Genomic DNA, 23,425 nt, shown 5'->3' on the forward strand with positions numbered 1-23,425 from the left:
GCAGCATCTCTGGAGAACATGGATGGGTGACCCTTCTTCAGTCTTAGACTGTCTTCTCTGTGAGTTGATCTTGGCATCATGTTCGGCACAGACTCCCTTTGCTCTACCTATGGAACTGATGTTGGGTTTCATTGTATTTATGTATAATAGCTTCTGATCTGTTTGGATAGAATGCAAAACAAAGCTTTTCATCGTAACTCGGTACACGTGACAATAATAAATCGAAGCCTAAAACTAAATCTTGGGCAAAACACAAAGTGCTGGAAGAACTCAATGGGTCAGGCAGCATCTGTGGAGGGAAATGGACATACGATGTTTCGGGTCACAACCGGTATCCAGACCGACTGTAGTGGGGGAGGGGGGGGGAAGCTGGATGAGAGGTGGGGGGGTGGGTGCGCGCGTGTGTGTGTGTGAGGAGGGTTGAGCAGGTGTGTGCATGAGTGTGTGTGTGTGTGTGTGTGTGTGTGTGTGTGTGTGTGTGTGTGTGTTTGTGTGCGTGTGCGTGTGCGTGTGCGTGTGTGTGTGTGTGTGTGTGTGTGTGTGTGTGTGTGTGTGTGTGTGTGTGTGTGTGTGTGTGCATGTATGTGTGTGCGCGTATGTGTGTGAGTGTGGGTGATGTGCACCTATCCATGTTCTCCAGAGATGCTGCCTGACCCTTTGAGTTCCTCCAGCATTTTGTGTCTTGTTGTGGTAAACCCAGCATCTGGAGCAAGCATCAAGGGGTGGCAAGGCGGTAGAGTTGCTGCCTTTCAGCGCCGGACGGAGACCCTGTAAATGGAGCTGAGGGTGGGGAGTCGGGACCGTGCCACAGAAGGTAGTTGAGGCCAGTTCATTAGCTATATTTAAGAGGGAGTTAGATGTGGCCCTTGTGGCTAAAGGGATCAGGGGGTATGGAGAGAAGGCAGGTACGGGATACTGAGTTGGATGATCAGCCATGATCATATTGAATGGCGGTGCAGGCTCGAAGGGCCGAATGGCCTACTCCTGCACCTATTTTCTATGTCTATGTTTCTACGGACTGGGCCACTTACCCAGAAGAGGATGAAGTAGATGAGGAGGACCGTAGGGATGCCTCCAAAGCTGCTCCGCTGATGTGTGACTGGTTCTCCCAGCGGATTGAAGCAGTCCGTGCCGTTGAACATGGTCACCTCCTCCTGGTCGGCGAGGGTGGTGGTGGGGGTGGTCTCGAATGTGGAGGGTGGGACTGAGGTGGACACCGTGGCGTTGAGGGCTGGGGTCGACGCCATCTTCCAACCCGGTCATGGGCGGTCGAATCCCAGCGGACCTGATCAACAAGACGGGAGGAACAACACACAAAGGCCATTAGCCCCCTTCCCTCCACTCCCACCAACTGGAGACGTTTGGACGAGAGGCAGCGTCTGGGACCAGAGGGCACAGCGTCAGAATTAAAGGACGTTCTTTTAGCAAGGAGATGAGGAGAAATTGCTTTAGTCAGAGGGTGGTGAATCTGTGGAATTTCTTTGCCACGGAAGGCCTTGGAGGCCAAGTCAGTGGATATTTTTAAGGCAGAGATAGATAGATTCTTGATTAGGGACAGATTCTTAATACGGGACAGTTGGCAACCCTATTGTTGATACAAGACTCAGGAGGTCAGATTGTAGGGCTGGGTGAGAAGGCCTGGATAGAGTGGATGCGGAGAGGATGTTTCCACTGGTGGGAAAGTCTAGGACCAGAGGTCACAGCCTCAGAATTAAAGGACGTACCTTTAGAAAGCAGAGGGGGAGGAGTTTCTTTAGTCAGAGAGTGGCGAATCTTTAGATTTCATTGCCACATAAGGCTGTGGAGGCCAAGTCAATGGATATTTTTACGGCAGAGATAGATAGATTTCTTGATTTGTACGAGTGTCAGGGGATATGGAGAGAAGGCAGGAGAATGGGGTTAGGAGGGAGAGATAGATCAGCCACGATTGAATGGCGGAGTGGACTTGATGGGCCGAATGGCCTTAATTCTGCTCCTATCACATGACCTTATGACCTACAAGTAAGAATGCCATTGTTCTGTTCTCGGTGCCAGCCACTCCTGACTTTTGACTCACCCCTTTCCTGACGTGGAGATCGTGGAAATAACCAGGGAGAGGTCCCGACCTGTTCTCCCAGGAAGCGGAGGAGGACTCTAGCCGAGGTCTTCGAAGTGACGGCGACTGATGGAATGAGCGTGTCCTCCCTCAAGAGGGTCTGGAAGTAAGGGAGAGAGATCGGAGTTAACAGGCGGTTGACCCTGACAGAGGAAGGGGGGAGACAGAGGCATTTTCTTTGCCACGCTGAGTGGGACTGTTAGGTGGGAAGGAAGTCAAAAGTGACGTGGAGGAAGACTTGGAAAGGAACAGGTGTGCAGTGCCATGGGGCCAGAGCAGGGGAGAGGGCATCTCGGACGTAGAATGGGCCAAGCCAGCACCCTTTATGACGTAGCGTTCTGAGGCTGCTTCCAGGGTTCTAGGTTCCAAATGGGCGCAGCGGTAGAGTTGCTGCCTCACCCCGCCAGAGACCCCGGTTCGATCCTGACCACGGGTGCTCTCTGTACGGAGTTTGTACGTTCACCTTGTGGCCCACGTGGGTTTCCTCTGGGCGCTCCGGTTTCCTCCCACACTCCAAAGACTTACAGGTTTGTACTTTAATTGGCTTTGGTGAAATTGTAAATTGTCCCTCGTGTTTGTCGGAGAGTGCTAGTGTGCCGGGATCGCCGGTCGGTGCGGACTCGGTGGGACAAATAGCCTGCTTCTGCACTGTATCTCTAAACCACAATAGACAATAGGTGCAGGAGGAGGCCATTCGGCCCTTCGAGCCAGCACCGCCATTCAATGTGATCATGGCTGATCATTCTCAATCAGTACCCCGTTCCTGCCTTCTCCCCATACCCCCTGACTCCGCTATCCTTAAGAGCTCTATCCAGCTCTCTCTTGAATGCATTCAGAGAATTGGCCTCCACTGCCTTCTGAGGCAGAGAATTCCACAGATTCACAACTCTCTGACTGAAAAAGTTTTTCCTCATCTCAGTTCTAAATGAGTAACTCAGCGGATCAAGCAGCATCTCTGGAGAACATGGATGGATGGGTGACGTTTCAGGTCCGAAGAAGTGTCCCGTCACCTATCCACATTCTCCAGAGATGCTGCCTGACCCACCGTGTTACTCCAGCACTTTATCCACTCGTTTGTTCCGTCCGTTCCTGTTCCTACCTCTAAGTTGGCTCGTAACTGTTCAAACCCTTTAATCTCCACTACTTTAATCGGATGGACCTGTATTGTGGTGGCCTCCGTTGCTAGTGGCTTGGTGGGCTCTGCCTTATTCATTGGTTGCTCCATTATCTGGAACACTTCCCCATTCTCTGCCCAAAGCACCAGGATGGAATCCCGCTTTATTTTTATAGTGAACTCACAACAGTTATCTACCCCACTTTGGTCAGTGCATACCCAGTATACCCCAGCAGGGTGATTCCACTTCTTCTTCAAGACTTTCACAAAGACCCAATCACCTGGCCTTACCTTCAATTCAAGGTCTTCCTTTCCTGTCTCACCTGGTGCTGGGGGAGCAATAGCAGAGGTTCGGTTATCTAGCCGTTTACGCATATAGTCTGCCAGTGTTGCTTCTTCCATTACCGTTTCTTCTCCCCTCTGCAGCCCGGGGTACGTGTAAGGTCTCCCAAACAGTATCTCATACAGTGAGGGACCCCCCTTCCCTGGTGTCATCCTCATATTTAACAACACCAAGGGGAGGCAATCCACCCACCCGAACCCTGTCTCGGCCATAGCCTTCCGTAACTTATTCTTCACTGTTCCATTTGTCCGCTCAATCAATCCTGCTGACTGTGGATGGTAGGAGCAGTGTCGTTTACATGCAATGCCCATTTTGGTAGCCAGGCGATCCACGATTTCATTCACAAAGTGCTGGCGCTGTCACTATACAACGTTTCCGGGACCCCGAAGCGAGGAATGATGTCACACATTAGTGCTTTGGCCACGGCTAGGGCGTCGGCTGCAGAAGTGGGGAAGATCTCAACCCATCGGGAGAAAACATCAATAATCACCAGGCAGCACTTCACCCCTTTGCACATACTCAGTTCAATAAAGTCCATATGCAAAATTTGAAAAGGGTAATTTGGTTGTGGGAGCAGACCGACCGGGCTTCTGGCGGACGGCTCCCTGATGGTTGTACCGACTACAGACATCACAGAGCGCACAATGCCGTTGCGCGTACCCTGTAAACCCATAATGTTGATAATGTTCTTCCACTATCCTTATCATTCCCCCTGACGAGACATGGGTTACCCCATGGCTCGTAATAGCCGCATATCGATAGAGAGACTTGGGAAGAATGGGCAAGCCGTTTGTTGCCCTCCAGATTCCTTGTACATTAGGGTTTGCTCCTTCTCGTCTCCAGCGATCCTTTTCTTTGCTGGGTGCATTTTTCTGCATGTCATGCAAAACTTGTTCAACTTCACCCAGATTTAACCAGTAACTGTCCACTATAAGACGGAATGCGCGTTGGAAAGGCCCAGAATTCCCTTTAGGCGACGGAATCCCTTCAACGGCCTTTCGTACGTCTTTTGCCGTCCAGGGGCGGTCTACGTACAAGGGGACTGCTGCCCCACCGTCTGCTGGCGCATGTGGATTTGGCATTTGTATTCGTGGGTACATTTCACCTCTGTCTGTTTCTTCATCCTCCATAGCCCCAAACATTTTATACACCCTACCTGATCGCAGCCGGGACGTCGTTTTGTCCGATGGATCGTATCCCGTTGCCCCTTTGGAGGGCAAGGGTGGATCTAGGTCTGGCACTTTCCTTTCGCCTTTTCTCTTCCTCTTCCTCTCTCCTTTTATCCTCCCCATCCCGGCGATTCCTTGCCTCCATTAGCCATAACCTTGCTTCATGATATCCCATTCTAGTTTTCATTTCCACATCTCCATTTGCTCTCTTACTTATAGCACATACTAATTTGTTACATTCATCTATTTTTAAAGTCCCTTTCCACTGGAACTCTTCCTTCCATAATTTTGTATACCTGCAACATTTCTGGCCCTGCCCAAACATAAACCTCTCATCGCCCGTCAGCGATTCTGCCTTTGATTTTGATGACAACCATGTCAAGTCCGACTTGACTGTGTCCCTGACACTTGGGTTGAATAACTCCCTTATTTTAACCGTCCCTCTGTTTCCCTGAAACAGTGTCAAGTCCGACTTGACTGTGTCCCTTACACTTGGTTTAAATAACTCCCTTATTTTAACCGTCCCTCTGTTTCCCTGAAACAGTGGTCACCCTCCCTATCTCCGGCAGCAGCAGAAGTTTATGTCTGTCCAGTCCCTTTCAGATTTACAACAACCGCCGATTTCTAGATTTACGTTCGTGTGTCCCAGCGTGTCTGATAGCACAAAAAGCACTTACTTGGAGCGCTCTTTCAGTACTTCTTGGTCAATCACACGACGTGGGGCCCCACGTTGGGCGCCAATTATGTGGATAAATAAATTCAGTGTCCACACTTAGTTGTTAGTTACTCGAACGTTGCCTGATTTTATTCTCTCATGAGGACCAGAGGATCACAGAGGACCAGCATCTGTGTGAGTCTCGCCTGACTTGGTTACATTCGGTCAGTCTTTATAGGCAGAGGCAAACAACATTCCTGCGTGACACATACTCTGCCTATCTTGTGATGAACAACCTTTTAATGTGTTTCCCTAAGCTGAGTTTGGTTTCTTCAGAAACCGTTAGCCACTCCCTCTAGAAGGCAGTTGTAGTCTTTACTGTGGCTTGCAGCTTTAGCTAAATCAACCGTACTGTCTCCGTATGTCTGGCATACAAGAAGAAGTGTCTCATCGGTGTATTTTCTGTAAGCCATGCAACATATTTTTACTCACAGTTGCTGGTCGGAGTGGACCCCTTCGCGCCCTTCTGTTTCAAAGTCGAAGGTGCTGGGAAGAGAGAGGGAGTGGAGGGAGGTATTACAGGTCCACCACTGATTTTCCAACAACTAATGGTCTGGCACCTCCTTTAATCCGGACAAAATGACGAGAGGGCACTTAAAATTCCAAATAAGGACGGCACGGTGGCGCAGCGGTAGAGTTGCCGCCTTACAGCGAATGCAGCGCCGGAGACCCGGGTTCCATCCCGACTACGGGTGCCGTCTGCACGGAGTTTGTACGTTCTCCCCGTGACCTGCGTGGGTTTTCTCCGGGTGCTCCGGTTTCCTCCCACACTCCAAAGACGTGCAGGTACGTAGGTTAATTGGCTTGGTAAATGTGTGGGGAAAAAATGTCCCTAGTTGGGTGTAGGATAGTGTTAATGTTGCGGGGATCGCTGGTCGGCGCGGTCCCGGTGGGCCGAAAGGGGCTGTTTCCGCGCTGTATCCCTGGATGGCCATAGGTGGCGCTGCATGTCCCTCGGTCCCAAAAGGGTTATTAGTCTACGTCTGTGTTTGTCGGTGGTGGCCCCTTGGTTTTGTGCGATTCGTAGCTTATTTTGCTTACATTTAAAACCTAGCAGTGGCTTCTAAGCAAGTGACGGTCGAGGTGCCAAGCAGAAGGACATTTAATTCCCATTGAATACATGTTTTATTTAAGTTTCTTGAGTTACTCAGTCCATGGTGCTATAGAGACACAGGAGGTCAGAGGTGTATTCATATCATATCATATCATATATATACAGCCGGAAACAGGCCTTTTCGGCCCACCAAGTCCGTGCCGCCCAGTGATCCCCGTACATTAACACTATCCTACACCCACTAGGGACAATTTTTACATTCACCCAGCCAATTAACCTACATACCTGTACGTCTTTGGAATGTGGGAGGAAACCGAAGATCTCGGAGAAAACCCACGCAGGTCACGGGGAGAACGTACAAACTCCTTACAGTGCAGTACCCGTAGTCAGGATCGAACCTGAGTCTCCGGCGCTGCATTCGCTGTAAAGCAGCAACTCTACCGCTGCGCTACCGTGCCGCCATTTTGTGGATATCATTATCATGTGATCTCTGTTGGTTCAGCAAAATGGATAATCTGGCAAAAGGCTCTGGAACCAAGAGTGCCGGAAAATCGGTGGACGACCCATACTTGAAATTGTAGAAAACAGTGTGTACGAAGGAACTGCAGATGCTGGTTTACAATGAAGATAAGACACAAAATGCTGGAGTAACTCAGCGGGGACAGGCAGCATCTCTGGAGAGAAGCAGCTGAAGAAGGGATCTCATCGAGGTCATCAGATCATGAGGGGCATAGATAGGGTGAATGCATTTTTTTTCACAGGAATCAAAAACTAGAGGGCATAGATGGAAGATGAGAGGGGCAAGATTTAATAGGAACCCGAGGGGCAATGTTTTTATCCAGAGGGTGGCGGGTGTGTGGAACGAGCTGCCAGAGGGAGGTAGTTGAGGCAGGGACTATAACAACATTTGAGGGACATTTGGACAGGCAGATCGATAGGAAAGGTTTAGAGGGATATGGGCCAAATAACAGTAACTTAGGCAGGTGCCTTGGTCGGCATGGACGAGACGGACCGAAGGGCCTGTTTCTGCGTTTTACGACTCGATGACTCTCATATCCATATCCTTTCATGGTGTGAAGTCCCACAGGGAACATTCAGTCCACTGTCCAGTTACATCTGTTTCTTTTGCTGGAGGTTGAAGAGTAATTTTGTGCTGCAAAGTTTGCAGTGCAAACAATAGACAATAGACAATAGGTGCAGGAGGAGGCCATTCGGCCCTTCGAGCCAGCACCGCCATTCAATGTGATCATGGCTGATCATTCTCAATCAGTACCCCGTTCCTGCCTTCTCCCCGTACCCCCTGACTCCGCTATCCTTTAGAGCTCTATCTAGCTCTCTCTTGAATGCATTCAGAGAATTGGCCTCCACTGCCTTCTGAGGCAGAGAATTCCACAGATTCACAACTCTCTGACTGAAAAGGTTTTTCCTCATCTCAGTTCTAAATGGCCGACCCCTTATTCTTAAACTGTGGCCCCTTGTTCTGGACTCCCCCAACATTGGGAACATGTTTCCTGCCTCTAACGTGTCCAACCCCTTAATAATCTTATACGTTTCGATAAGATCTCCTCTCATCCTTCTAAATTCCAGTGTATACAAGCCTAGTTGCTCCAGTCTTTCAACATATGACAGTCCCGCCATTCCGGGAATTAACCTAGTAAACCTACGCTGCACGCCCTCAATAGCAAGAATATCCTTCCTCAAATTTGGGGACCAAAACTGCACACAGTACTCCAGGTGCGGTCTCACTAGGGCCCTGTACAACTGCAGAAGGACCTCTTTGCTCCTATACGAACACTTTGCTCCAAACCGAACACTCCTAACAAACTGTACCACAGAACGCATCCTGACCGGGTACATCAAAGCCTGGTACAGCAATTCCAATGCACAGAAAACACAATCTGCCCCAGGCACTGATGGTCCAGTTTTATACTGCCATCATAGAGTCTGCCCTCACCTTCTCCATCATGGTCTGGTTTAGCTCAGCCACCAAGCACGACATCCGGAGGCTGCAACGAATCGTTCGATCAGCCGAGAAGATTGTTGGCTGCAACCTTCACCCCCCATCAACGAACTGTACACTGCAAGGGCCAGGAAGCGAGCGGGCAAGATCATCTCTGACCCCTCTCACCCTGGCCACAAACTCTTTGAAGCTCTTCCCTGTGGAAGGCAACTCCGGACTGTCAAAGCTGCCACAGCCAGACATAAAACCAGCTTTTTTTCCACGAACAGTAACTCTACTCAACAACCAAACATCTGTAGCCTCCTTTTGCTCTGGTATTTTATTTCATTCTTCACATGTTTAAATTATAATGTTTTATTCTTAATTGTGTAGGAAAATAACTGCAGATGCTGGTAGATTTTAGATTTAGAGATACAGTGCGGAAACAGGTCCTTCGGCCCACCGGGTCCGCGCCGCCCAGCGATCCCCGCACATTAACACTATCCTACACACACTAGGGACAAGTTTTACATTTACCCAGTCAATTAACCTACACAGCTGTACGTCTTTGGAGTGTGGGAGGAAACCGAAGATCTCGGAGAAAACCCACGCAGGTCACGGGGAGAACGTACAAACTCCGTACAGACGGCGCCCGTAGTCAGGATCGAACCTGAGTCTCCGGCGCTGCATTCGCTGTAAGGCAGCAACTCTACCGCTGCGCCACCGTGCCGCCTAAGGTACAAATCGAAGGTATCACAAAATGCTGGAGTAACTCAGCAGGTCAGGCAGCATTTTGGAGAGATTCCTTCTCTCCAAGATGCTGCCTGACCTGCTGAGTTACTCCAGCATTTTGTGATATATTTTATTCTTAATTGTTCACTGTATGTCGTGTTGTTACTTGCGAGCAAAGCACCAAGGCAAATTCCTTGTATGTAGACATACTTGGCTAATAAAATGTATGCAATTTCACGGTAGCGCAGCGGTAGAGTTGCTGCTTTACAGCAAATGCAGCGCCGGAGACTCAGGTTCGATCCTGACTACGGGTGCTGCACTGTAAGGAGTTTGTACGTTCTCCCCGTGACCTGCGTGGGTTTTCTCCGAGATCTTCGGTTTCCTCCCACACTCCAAAAACGTACAGGTATGTAGGTTAATTGGCTGGGTAAATGTAAAAATTGTCCCTAGTGGGTGTAGGATAGTGTTAATGTACGGGGATCACTGGGCGGCACGGACTTGGAGGGCCGAAAAGGCCTGTTTCCGGCTGTATAGATATGATATGATATGATAATTGATATGTTTCGAAACATATAAGATTATTAAGGGGTTGGACACGTTAGAGGCAGGAAACATGTTCCCAATGTTGGGGGAGTCCAGAACCAGGGGCCACAGTTTAAGAATAAGGGGTAGGCCATTTAGAACTGGGGTGAGGAAAAACTTTTTCAGTCAGAGAGTTGTGAATCTGTGGAATTCTCTGCCTCAGAAGGCAGTGGAGGCCAATTCTCTGAATGCATTCAAGAGAGAGCTAGATAGAGCTCTTAAGGATAGTGGAGTCAGGGGGTATGGGGAGAAGGCCGGAACGGGGTACTGATTGAGAATGATCAGCCATGATCACATTGAATGGTGGTGCTGGCTCGAAGGGCCGAATGGCCTCCTCCTGCACCTATTGTCTAATTCAAGGAAGGCAAGAGGCTGCAAAGCAACGTGGACTCATCCCAGTCCATCACGGGCTACTAATAATAGTGAGCGCTCTGTCTGATTCTACTCAATTACTCTGGCGCCAGCGAGGATGCCTGAAAGTTTGTGGCTGGATAGACAAGGCGGAGTCCAGCTAGTCAGGTGTACGTTTGACTTTCAGCTTCTGATAAGGTGGGCACGCAAGAGATTATTAAACAAAAATAGACTCGTGACTCTCTCTCTCTCTCTCTCTCAAGAATGAAAATTGCTTCAGCCCTGGACAAAGCCTGGAGCTTGTTTGAACAACAGGTGACCAGCAGGAATCAGTGAAAGAGGGTCTCACACAACTCCGGTCACAGAGAGATGGGGAGAACCTCTTCAAAGTAGGCATACCTTGAGCAGATTTTGCCCGTGGGGCAGGAACTGTGAAAGGCTTGGATCGAGTGGGTGTGGACAATGTTTCCACTGGTGGGAGAGTCCAGGACTAGAGGTCACAGCTTCAGAATTAAAGGACATTCCTTTAGGAAGATGAGCAGAAATTTCTTTAGTCAGAGGGTGGTAAATCTGTGGAACTCTTTGCCACAGAGGGCTGTGGAGGCCAAGTCAATGGATATATTTAAGGCAGAGATAGATAGAGATTCTTGATCAGTGCGGGTGACAGGGGTTACGGGGAGAAGGCAGGAGAATGGGGTTAGGAGGGAGAGATAAATCAGCCATGATTGGAGATGTGGAAAAACATGATGGGCCTAATTGAGGCAGAATGGACTTGATGGGCCTAATTCTGCTCTATGACCTTATGACAAGATGCTGGAATCTTGAGCAAAACTCAAAGTGCTGGAGTACCTCAGAAGGTCAGGTAGCATCTATGGAGGATGTGGAAAGGTGACTTTGGAGGGACATAGATAGGCGATGTCGTGACCTTGAGGAGATTCCAGCTGCTCTACTGCTCTGCAAACACTTTGTCCCACCCCCACATCTTTTCTCAGCTTTCTCCCCCCACCCCACACACACATACACACCCACCCCACTGCAATCACTCTGAAGAAGGTGGTCCTGACCAGAAATCTCCATCTTCTCCAGAGATGTGTAGTAAGGAACTGCAAATGCAGGTTTACACTGAAGATAGACGTATCCTCCAGAGATACTGCTTGGCCCTCTGAGTTATTCCAGCAATTTGTGAGTGGCACAAGGTTCCAGCTAGGGTTGCCAACGGTCTCACTCCCAAATAAGGGACAAGGTGATGTCACCGCCCGGCGCCTCATGTGACCTCACCCAGCCAGCGGCCACCTGTTCCCACTCCACCAATGGCAGCCGCCCGGGCCAGCAGGCGGGTTGCTAAGCGACCTCCGTTAGGTGGCGCCCAGGCCACCGGGCCTACACTGTCCGGACCGACAGCGTCCGGGCCTACAGGCCTAATACCGGACAAGGGCGGTCCCGTACGGGACAAACCAATTTAGCCCAAAATACGGGATGTCCCGGCTAATATGGGACAGTTGGAGTCAGGGGGTATGGGGAGAAGGCAAGAACGGGGTACTGATTGAGAATGATCAGCCATGATCACATTGAATGGCGGGGCTGGCTAAAAGGGCCAAATGGCCTCCTCCTGCACCTATTGTCTATTGTCTAATTGGCAACCTTAGTTCCAGTATCTGCAGTTCTTTGTGTCTTTAGACGTAGATTTACATTAATATATTTGCCATCAAGTAAATGGGTGGCAACAAAAGTTGGATAGAGTGGTAAGGAAGACTTCTGGTTTTAGAGGTTCGACTGTTGAGTACAAGTCATGTTACAGCTTAATAGGACTTTGGGTAGGCCCCACTTAGAGTATTGCGTGCAGTTCTGGTGGCCCCATCTCAGGAAGGATGTGGAGGCTTTGGAGAGGGTGCAGAGGAGGTTTGACCAGAATGATGACTGGATTAGGCAGTATTAGCTACAGGGAGAGGTTGGACAATCCTGGATTGTTTTCTCTGGAGCGTCGGAGGTTGAAATGAGACCCGATAGAAGTATATAAAAGTACGAGAGGCATGAATAGGGTAGACAGACAGAACCATTTTGCCAGGGTGGCAATGTCAAATACCAGCGGGCAGAGCTTTAAAATGAGTGGAGCAAGATTCATCAGAGATGTTCAGGGCACAGGTGTTTAATTACACAGAGGGTGGTGAGGGCTGGAACGCACTATTGAGGTTAAGGCAGGTATGATAGTGGTGTTTAAGTCCTTTGGATAAGTACATGGATGTGCAGGGAATGGAGGGATGTGGATTATGTGTGGTATGAGGAAAGATTGGAAAGACTGGGCTTGTATTCACTGGAATTTAGGATGAGAGGGGATCATATAGAGACGTGTAAAATTATGAAAGGACTGGACAGTTCTAGATGCAGGAAAAATGTTCCCAATGTTGGGGGAGGTCAGAACCAGGGGCCACACAGTCTAAGAATAAAGGGGAGGCCATTTAAAACTGAGGTGAGAAGGAACTTTTTCACCCAGAGAGTTGTGAATCTGTGGAATTCTCTGCCACAGAGGGCAGTGGAGGGCAATTCACTGGATGAATTTAAAAGAGAGTTAGATAGAGCTCTGGGGGCTAGCGGAATCAAGGGGTATGGGGAGAAGGCAGGCACGGGTTACTGATTGTGGATGATCACAATGAATGGCGGTGCTGGCTCGGAGGGCCGAATGGCCTCCTCCTGCACCTATTTTCCATGTTTCTATGTGCAGGCAGAGGAGAGTTGGTGTTGGTATCATGTACGACAAAGGGCCTACTCCTATGTTGTACTGTACTACAGTGCATACATCCCTTCTCTCCAGAGATGCTGCCTGTCCCGCTGAGTTACTCCAGCATTGTGTGGCCATCTTCGGTGTAAGCCAGCATCTGCAGCTCCTTCCGACACTGTACTGAGCGCTATGTTCTATTTCCACATTACACATCATTAATTCCCCAGGCTCCCTTTCAACGGGACTTTGGCAACCATTTTATTTTTAGAAAAACTACCGAAAGTCATCCGACCAGTTTTGACATTTCCAGATAATGTTATCGTGCATTTGGTCCATTTCCTTCCTTGTTATTCCACATCTGTTGCCCATCTTTTGGCAGTTAACTGCTTTGTCATCAAGTGTGATGCTATCTTTAATCTTTTTTAGCCACAGCTCTGGGACTTCCCTCTCAGAGTGAGCCTCTGCTGTGTGTGCTGCAAGCTCTCCATCGCATCAGTGCTCCGCGTCAACTAACCAGGCCCTGCCACCTACTCTGCCAACTCACGGGTTCACAGGTTCTAGGAGTAGAATTAGGCCACTCGGCCCATCGAGCACACTCTGCCATTCAATCATGGCTGATATCTGCCTCCTAATCCCACTTTCCTGCCTTCTGCCCGTTCTAAAGGGCGGCAGAGTTGCTGCCTTACAGCGAATGCAACGCCGGAGACTCAGGTTCGATCCTGACTACAGGCGCCGTCTGTACGGAGGTTGTACGTTCTTCCCCGTGACCCGCGTGGGTTTTCTCCGAGGTCTTCGGTTTCCTCTCACACTCCAAAGACGTACAGGCATGTAGGTTAATTGACTGGTTAAATGTAAAAATTGTCCCTAGTGTGTGTAGGATAGTGTTAGTGTGTGGGGATCACTGGGCGGCACGGACTCGGTGGGTCGAAGGGCCTGTTTCCGCGCCTGTATCTCTAAATCTAAAAAAAAAAAAATCTAAAAAAAATCTAATCAAGAACTTGTCTACCTCTGCCTTAGAAACATCCACTGACTTGGCAGCCAGAGCCCTCTGTGGCAATGAGTTCCACAGATTCGCCATACTCTGACTTCTTTCTAAAAGAGCGCCCTTTAATTCTGAGGCTATGACCTCTGGTTCTCGATTCTCCCACCATGGAAACATCCTCTCTATCACTTTCATTATTCTACAATGAAAGCCATAGTTTTAGTATGATTCATTTCCTCATCATTTAAAAGGGAACCTGAGGGGGAAAGGTATTCACACAGAGAAAGGCTGGTATGTGGAACAAGGTGCCGGAGAAAGTGTGATTGATATTGGTTTATTATTATCACGTGTGCTGGGATACAATGAGAAGCTTTGTTTTGTGTGCTACCCAGTCAAGTCACATCATACATGAGTAACACAATCAAACCATACACAAGTTCAGCAGGTAGTGTAAAGAGGAAAATACCACAGTGCAGAGTGTTATAGAGCGTTATAGTGTTACAGTCACGGAGAGGTTTGGTTTAGTTTAGAAACATAGAAAATAGGTGCAGGAGTAGGCCATTCGGCCCTTCGAGCCAGCACCACCATTCAATATGATCATGGCTGATCATCCAACTCAGTATCCCGTACCTGCCTTCTCTCCATACCCCCTGATCCCTTTAGCCACAAGGGCCACATCTAACTCCCTCTTAAATATAGCCAATGAACTGGCCTCAACTACTCTTTTTTTTTTCCTAATCAGATGTGCAGCACTTTGGTCAACGTGGGTTGTTTTTAAATGTGCTTTACAAATAAAATTGACTTGACTTGACTTGACTGGACCTTCTGTGGCAGAGAATTCCACAGATTCACCACTCTCTGTGTGAAAAAAAACGTTCTCATCTCGGTCCTAAAAGACTTCCCCCTTATCCTTAAACTGTGACCCCTTGTTCTGGACTTCCCCAACATCGGGAACAATCTTCCTGCATCTAGCCTGTCCAACCCCTTAAGAGTTTAGTTTAGAGATACAGCGCGGAAACAGGCCCCATCGGCCCACCGAGTAGCGATCGCTGTCCACTAAGGCTATCCTACACACACAAGGGACCATTAACAATTTTACCAAGCCAATTAGCCCACAAACCTGCACGTCTTTGGAGTGCGGGAGGAAACCGGAGCACCCGGAGAAAACCCACGCGGGTCACAGGGACAACGTACAAACTCCATACAGACAGCGCCCGTAGTCAGGATGGAACCCTTCAGGAGCCACGCAGCATGGAAACAGGCCCTTCGGCCCAACTCCTCCAGGCCAACCAAGATGCCCCATCTATACTATTCCCAACTGCCCACGTTAGGCCCATATCCATCCAAACCTTACCTATCCATATACCTGTCCAAATGTCTTTTAAACACTAACGATATCCACCTCGACCCACGTGGGTGGCACGGTGGCGCAGCGGTAGAGTTGCTGCCTCAGAATGCCGGAGAACCAGGTTCCATCCTGATTCCCAACTATGGGTGCTGTCTGTACGGAGTTTGTACGTTCTCCCTGTTTTCTCCGGGCGCTCCGGTTTTCCTCCCACACTCCAAAGACGTACAGGTTTGTAGGCTAATCGGCTTGGTAAAATTGTAAATGGTCCCCAGTGTGTGTAGGATTGTGCTCATGTATGGGGATCGCTGGTCGATGGGCAGAAAGGCCCGTTTCCAGGCTGCATCGCTAAAACTAAACTAATCTTCTATGTGTCTGGAACACTATCTACATACTAAAACTATTGTTTGTTTGTTCCTGAACTACAGCCAAAACGGTACACGATAGCGCGGCCATTTTAGGCCCACCTTACTCACCGTCATCCCTTTGGTGCTAATGGAAGAAGTTTCATTGAAATCGGTGTTATATTTATTAAGTTATTCACATTTTTAAGTTTAAATCTATCTCCCAGGGAGGGAGGGGGAAGGAGGGAGGTTAAGGGGGATGGAGGGGGAAAGGAGGGGGAGGGAGGGAGGGGTTAAGGGAGGTGGGGGGGTGAAGGGGGGATGAGGGGGAGAGGGGAGGGGGGGAGGAGAGGGTGCTGCACCAATGCAGGAGAGGTTTGGGCCCACTTAGTCTAGTAACTCTCTAACACTGGTATTTTTCTCTTTGCACTATTAAGGACCTGGCGTGGGGGGGAGGGTGGGGAAGAACAAAGGGGGAACTGGAGCGGGGGGGGGGGGGAGGGCGGTGGGGAGACATAAGTTTGTAAGTGCCCTTTATGGGCGACTATTTGCATACCTTGGCAAGCAATGAATTTCACTGTAACTTGTCACATGTAACAATAAAGTATTCAATTCATTTCAATACTTGCTGTACTTGTGTACGATGTGATAATATAATTTGACTGGGTAACACACAAACAAAGCTTCTCATTATATCCCAGCTCACGTGATAATAATAAACAAATATCAATCACATTTTCTCTGGCAGTTTGCTCCACACTCGCATCTATCTCTGTGTGAATAACTTTCCCCTCAGGTTCCCTTTAAAAATCTCTCCCCTCTCACCGTATGTTCAAGACTTCCCTCACTGGGAAGATGTCTGCCCATTCACCCTATCTCTGCCCCTCATGATTTTATAATTCACTCCTGCTCTCCAGAGAAAACAATCCCAGGCGATACAGCCTCTCCTCAGATCTCAACACCTCCAGTCCCAGCAAAGTCATAGAACACGGAACATAAAACAGTACAGCACACGACAGGCCCTTCGGCCCACAATGTCTGTGTTGAACATTGATTAGTAATGGTGTCAGGGGTTATGGGGAGAGGGCAGGAGAATGGGGTTAGGAGGGAGAGATAGATCAGCCCTTATTGAATGGTGGAGTAGACTTCATGGGCCGAATGGCCTAATGCTGCTCCTATCGCTTATGAACTTATGAACATGATGATAACCCCAAAGACGTACAGGTTTGTAAGTTAATTGGCTTTGTAAAGGTAAAAATTGTCCCTAGTGTGTGTAGGATAGTGTTAATATGTGGGGATCGCTGGTCAGCACGGACCCGGTTGGGCCGAAGGGCCTGTTTCCGCCCTGTATCTCTAAACTAAACCAACTCTTGTCTGCCTCCACATAATCATTGGCCCTGTGGATATGCAGAGAATGGAGGGATATGGATCATTGTGCTCAGTTCTGGGCAGCATGTTATAGGAAAGATGTTGTCAAGCTGAAAAGGGTAGAGAGAAGATTTATGAGGATGTTGCCAGGACTAGAGGGTCTGAGTTTTAGGGAGAGGTTGAGTATTCTTTGGAGCGCAGGAGGATGAGGGGTAATCTTATAGAGGTGTATAAAATCATGAGAGGAATAGATCGGGTGGATGCACAAAGTCTCTTGCCCAGAGCAGGTGAATTGAGGACCAGAGGACATAGGTTTAAGGTGAAGGGGAAAAGATTTAATAGGGATTTGAGGGGAAACATTTTCACACGAAAGGTGGTGGGTGTATGGAACAAGCAGCCAGAGGAGGTAGTTGAGGCTGGGACTATCCCAATATTTAAGAAACAGACAGGTACATGGATAGGACAGGTTTGGAGGGAAATGGGCCAAACGCAGGTAGATGGGACTAGTGTAGCTGGGACATGTCGGCCGGTGTGGGCAAGTTGGGCCGAAGGGCCTGTTTCCACACTATCACTCTGTGACTACGTGCAGGCAGTGGAGATTAGTCTAACTTGGGGTCTCGTTGCCATTGTGGGCCGAAGGGCCTGTTCCTGGGCTGCACTGCTCTACGTATGTTTTATGGTGTAAAGATGTCAAATATCCCATATAAGTCAGGTCCTGTTTCAGTTTATGGGACCTCATTTTTTTGCAAATTTGCTGCAGCAATCTCCCAAATTAAATAAAAAATTAAAACAAAATAAACACCTCACTGTTTTTTTTTTAAAAACCTTCCTGGTTAATAAAGAATCTGCAGGAAATGATATGGCAACCATTAAGGAGATGATGTCATTAAAGTTGGAACGGGTGAAGAAGCGATTCTCCAGGATGTTGCCCAGGCTTGAATTGTAGGGAGAGGTTGGATAGGCTGGGACTTTTTACTTTGGAGCAAAGGAGGCTGAGTCATAGTCATAGAGTCATAGAGTGACACAGTGTGGAAACAAGCCCTTCGGCCCAACTCGACCACACCGGCCAACAATGTCCCAGCTACCCTAGCCCCACTTGCCTGCGCTTGGTCCATAACCCTCCAAACCTGTCCTATCCATGTACCTGTCCAACTGTTTCTTAAATAATGGGATAATCCCTGCCTCAACTACCTCCTCTGGCATTTATTCACGGAATGCTGGAGTAACTCAGCGGGTCAGGCAGCATCTCAGGAGAGGAATGGGTGACGTTTCGGGTCGAGACCCTTCATCAGACTGATATCAGGGGGGCGGGAAAAAAGGAAGGATATAGGTGGAGACAGGAAGACAGTGGGAGATCTGGGGAGGGGGAGGGGAAGAGAGGGACAGAGGAACTATCTAAAGTTGGAGAAGTCGATGTTCATACCACTGGGCTGCAAGCTGCCCAGGCGAAATATGAGGTGCTGTTCCTCCAATTTCCGGTGGGACTCACTATGGCACTGGAGGAGGCCCATGACAGAAAGGTCAGACTGGGAATGGGAGGGGGAGTTGAAGTGCTCAGCCACCGGGAGATCAGATTGGTTAACGCGGACTGAGCGCAGGTGTTGAGCGAAGCGATCGCCGAGCCTGCGCTTGGTTTCGCCGATGTAAATAAGTTGACATCTGGAGCAGCGGATGCAATGGATGAGGTTGGAGGAGGTGCAGGTGAACCTCTGTCTAGTTCTTACACTACCTCCTCTGGCAGCTCGTTCCAGACACCCACCACCCTCTGTGTGAAAAAGTTACCCCTCGGATTCCTATTAAATCTTTTCCCCTTCACCTCAAACCCATGAGGGGGCCTAACATCGCTGGTGCGGCTCGGCCGCGGGGCCTAACATCGCTGGTGCAGCTCGGCCGCGGGACTTAACATCACCCGGTGCGGCTCGGCCGCGGGGCCTAACATCGCTGGTGCGGCTCATCCGCTGGACTTAACAGTGCCCGGGCTGCGGGGCCTAACATCGCCCGGCGCGGCTCGGCCACGGGACTTTTCATCGCTGGTGCGGCTCGGCCGCTGGACTTAACATCGCCCGGTGCGGCTTGGCCGCGGGGCCTAACATCGCCCGGTGCGGCTCGGCCGCGGGACTTAGCTGCGCACGGCTCGGTCGCGGGGCCTTCCATCGCCCGGTTCGGCCGCAAGACGTTTCAGCGCCCGGTGCGGCTCGGCCGCGGGGACTTCCATCCCCTTGCGGGGACTGTGCGGGTCGGTCGGGGACGAGCTGTCTGTCCGTGGGCGTGGGGAAGAGAGTGGAAGTTTTGTTGCCTCCATCACAGTGAAGGGGTGTTTGGAGTCACCACAGTGAAGGGGTGTTTGGAGTCACTGTGATGGACGTTTGTGTTGGGGTCATGTGTCTTGTGTTCTTTTTTGTGTGTGACTGCTATGTAGTTTCGTTGGGTACCTTGGTACCGAATGACAAATAAAGCTCTGTTGTTGTTGAACTGTTATTGAGGTGTACAAGGTCAGGGGAGGCATGGGTAAAGGAAACGCTCAGTCTTTAACCCAGGGTAGATGATTCTGAAACTAGAGGACACAGACTTAAGGTGAGAGGAGAGAGTTTTAAGAGGGATCTCAGGAGCACTTTTTTCACTCAGAGGGTTGTGTAGATGTGAAACGAGCTGCCACAGGTAGCTACAGAAGCAGATACCATTACGATTTTTAAAAGACGTTCACACAGATATAGGGATAGGAAGGGTTCAGAGCGATACGAGCTAAATGCAGGCTTATGGGCCTAGTCCAGTCTGCCAAGCATGGACAGGGTGGGCCAAAGGGCCTCATTCAATGCTAATCCAACTCTATGAACCTGGTACAAGTAAGAATACCATTGTTCCGTTATTAGACATTTGACAATAAAACACTATTGACACAGAACAGTACAGCACAGGAACAGGCCCTTCGGCCCACAATACCCATGATGCCAGGTTATTCTAATCGCCTCTGCCTGCACATGACCCACATCCCTCCATTCTCTGCATATATCCATGTGCCAACTAAAAACATCTTGAACACCACTATCGTATCTGCCTCCACCACCACCCCTGGCAGCACGTTCCAGGCCCCCACCACCCTCTGTGTAAAAACCTATTCATGGAGTCATATAGCACGGAAACAGGCCCTTCAGCCCAACTCACCAATGCCAACCATAATGCCCCATCTACACTAGTGCCACCTGCCCACGTTTGGCCCATATTCCCCTAAGAGAAAAACAAGGGGCGGCACGGTGGCGCAGCAGTAGAGTTGCCGCCTTACAGCGAATACAGCGCCGGAGACTCGGGTTCGATCTGACTACGGGCGCCGTCTGTACGGAGTTTGTACGTTCTCCCATGACCTGCGTGGGTTTTCTCCGAGATCTTCGGTTTCCTCCCACACTCCAAAGACGTACAGGTATGTAGGTTAATTGACTGGGTAAAATGTAAAAATTGTCCCTAGTGTGTGTAGGATAGTGTTGATGTGCGGGGATCGCTGGCGGCGCGGACTCGGTGGGCCGAAGGGCCTGTTCCGTGCTGTATCTCTAAATCTAAAGCCTTTCCTATCCACGTACCTGTCCAAATGTCTTTTAAAGGTTATTATTATAGTACCTGCCTCAGCTACCTCCACCGGCAGCTCGTTCCATGCACCCACCACACTCTGCGTGGAAAGTTGCCCCTCGGGTTCACGTTAAATCTTTCCCCTTTCACCTTAAACACTTGCCCTCCGGTTCTTGACTCCCCTACTCTGGGTAAAAGATTCTGCGCATTCATCCTGTCTCTTCCCCCTCATTCATCTTTCCCCGCCCCTCTCAACCTGCCCCCAGCAAATCTCCTTTAAACTATGCCCCTCTCACCTTAAAGCTGTGGCTCTGCGACTAGCTCAGAATGGACAAGATGGGCCGAAGGGCCGCTTTTTTTTCCTCGTGCTGTAACAGTTCCATGGCTACGACTTCATTGGGGTTTTTTTTTTGTATCCTCTGACGATGGACCTTCCTGGTTTAATAGTGAGGATTTTCAGTTAAACGACACGTCAACCTTTGCAGTCTGATATCTATCTCCACACACACATCACCCTTGAGTGCACAACCTGAAACCACAGCGGCTGCCCTCGGGAAAGGGTTGAGGGGAAGATCAGAGATGGTCTACACACATTGTTCTCGCTGTCCAAGGCACACCTGGACCTACCTGCCCTCTCCCCTCCCCTAAGTCCCCCCCCCCCAAAAAAAACTTTGGGAAGTTTGCAAAGTTTCCCCCCCCCCCCCCCAAAAAACAAACTTTTGAGAAACTTTCCTAAACTTTTTTTGTAAACCTGGTTGCAGAAGTTGGTCGCCGTCAGCTGCCCCTGGAGAAACCCACCCACCCACCCACCCTCTCGGTGAAATTGACTGAGGAACTAACGCACTAAAGTGCCAGGATATCTCTCCAGCTAACGTAGCCAGTCCCAACCCCCTTAGCAAGTGCACCTTCCCGACCACTCTCACCTGTCGCTCTACCTGCCGCCCCACCAACGCACCTGCCTCCCTCCCTCCATCTCTCTTTCTTTCTCTCTCTTTCTTTCTCTCTCTTTCTCTCTCTCTCTTTCTTCTCTCCCGTGTTCTTCTCTCTCTTTCTTTCTCTCTCTTTCTTTCTCTCTCTTTCTTTCTCTCTCTCTCTCTCTTTCTTTCTCTCTCTCTCTTTCTTTTCTTCTCTCTCTCTTTCTCTCTCTTTCTCTCTCTTCTCTCTCTTTCTTTCTCTCTCGTTCTTTCTCTCTTTCTTCTCTCTCTTTCTTTCTCTCTCTTTCTTTCTCTCTTTCTCTCTCTTCTTTCTCTCTCTTTCTTTCTTTCTCTCTCTCTTTCTCTCTCTTTCTCTCTCTTTCTTTCTCTCTCGCTCTTTCTCTCTCTTTCTCTCTCTTTCTTTCTCTCTCTTTCTCTCTCTCTCTTCTTCTCTCTCTTTTCTTTCTCTCTCTTCTTTCTTTCTCTTTCTTCTCTCTCTTTCTCTTCTTTCTCTCTTTCTTTCTCTCTCTCTTTCTTCTCTCTCTTTCTTTCTCTCTCTCTCTTTCTCTCTCTTTCTCTCTCTCTTCTCTCTCTCTCTCTCTCTCTCTTCTCTCATCTCTCTTTCTTCTCTCTCTCTTTCTTTCTCTCTCTCTTTCTTTCTCTCTCTTTCTTTCTCTCTCTTTCTATCTCCTCTCTTTCTTTCTCTCTCTTTCTTTCTCTCTCTCTCTTTCTTTCTTTCTCTCTTTCTTTCTCTCTCTTTCTCTCTCTTTCTCTCTCTCTTTCTTTCTCTTACCTCTCTCCGCCCTCTGCACAATTTCGTCAGCTAATTATCCGCCCTGCGGGCAGCCAACACGACAAAAAAACGCGACTCTCATGCGTGTCCCTGCAAACCCTCTCTTTGTCACAAGTTTTGTCCCCACCCACATTGCAGAACAAACACTGCTGATGAACCAAAGTGAAAGTACTCAGAAGGTCAGGCAGCATCCGACGAGGGAGGAGACTGAGATAACCTTTCAGATCAGAGGTCTTTTATCCCCCCCCCCCAACCCTCTGGACCTGAAACTTTGATAGACCCTTGAAATTTTAACACGTTTACTAAGACACTACCCAGTCTGTGAAAATACTATACATGATTACAATCAAGCCTTCTACATTCTGTACAGATACAGTATAAAGGGAATAACATTTAGACAATAGGCAATAGGTGCAGGAGGAGGCCATTCGGCCCTTCGAGCCAGCACCACCATCATGGCTGATCATTCTCAATCAGTACCCCGTTCCCGCCTTCTCCCCATACCCCCTGACTCCGCTATCCTTAAGAGCTCTATCCAGCTCCCTCTTGAATGCATCCAGAGAATTGGCCTCCACTGCCTTCTGAGGCAGAGAATTCCACGGATTCACAACTCTCACATTAAAAAATGTTTTCCTCACTCCGTTCTAAATGGCCTACCTACCCCTTATTCTTAAACTGTGGCCCGTGGTTCTGGACTCCCCCAACATTGGGAACATGTTTCCTGCCTCTAACGTGTCCAATCCCTTAATAATCTTATATGTTTCGATAAGATCCCCTCTCATCCAGTGTATACAAGCCCAGTCGCTCCAGTCTTTCAACATACGACAGTCCCGCCATCCCGGGAAGTAACCTCGTGAACCTACGCTGCACGCCCTCAATAGCAAGTTTAGTGCAAGATAAAGTCCATTAAAGTCCGATTAAAGATAGTTCAAAGGGGCTCCAAAGAGGTAGATGGGAGGTCAAGACCGCTCTCTCGTTGGTCAGAGGATGGTTCAGTGTCCTAATTTAGAAGAATATGGTCCAAACGCGGGCAGGTGGGACTAGTGTAGATGGGGCATCTTGGTTGGCATGGGCAAGTTGGGCCAATGGGTCTGTATCCATACTGATTGATTCTAATTTTATGACCCAAAGTGCTGGAGTAACTCAGCGGGCCAGGCAGCATCTCTGGTGAACAACAATCCATGTTCTCCAAAGATGCTGCCTGACCCGCTGAGTTACTCCAGCATTTTGTGTCTTTTGTTTGTAAACCGGCATCTGCAGTTCCTTGTATCTGCATGAAACTTTGACTAGGTTTAGGTTTATTATTGTCTC

General features: G+C 49.1%; 1 protein-coding gene across 1 annotated transcript in view; it reads right to left on the bottom strand.

Moving 5' to 3' along the window:
* LOC144593831 (mechanosensitive cation channel TMEM63A-like) overlaps positions 1 to 20,803 on the bottom strand; it is a 64,820-nt gene extending 44,017 nt beyond the window's left edge. Inside the window, exons 1-4 of the mRNA XM_078399947.1 lie at positions 20,704 to 20,803; positions 5,869 to 5,922; positions 2,057 to 2,195; positions 1,032 to 1,285 (exon numbers count right to left, since the gene is read on the bottom strand). Of these exons, the coding sequence (XP_078256073.1) occupies positions 1,032 to 1,247 (216 nt within the window). The 5' untranslated portion in view covers positions 1,248 to 1,285; positions 2,057 to 2,195; positions 5,869 to 5,922; positions 20,704 to 20,803. The remainder of the gene's footprint in view (positions 1 to 1,031; positions 1,286 to 2,056; positions 2,196 to 5,868; positions 5,923 to 20,703) is intronic.
* Positions 20,804 to 23,425: the final 2,622 nt, after the last annotated feature.

Source organism: Rhinoraja longicauda, chromosome 5 (genome assembly GCF_053455715.1).
Source record: "Rhinoraja longicauda isolate Sanriku21f chromosome 5, sRhiLon1.1, whole genome shotgun sequence".
In the NCBI taxonomy this organism is placed as follows: Eukaryota; Metazoa; Chordata; class Chondrichthyes; order Rajiformes; family Arhynchobatidae; genus Rhinoraja; species Rhinoraja longicauda.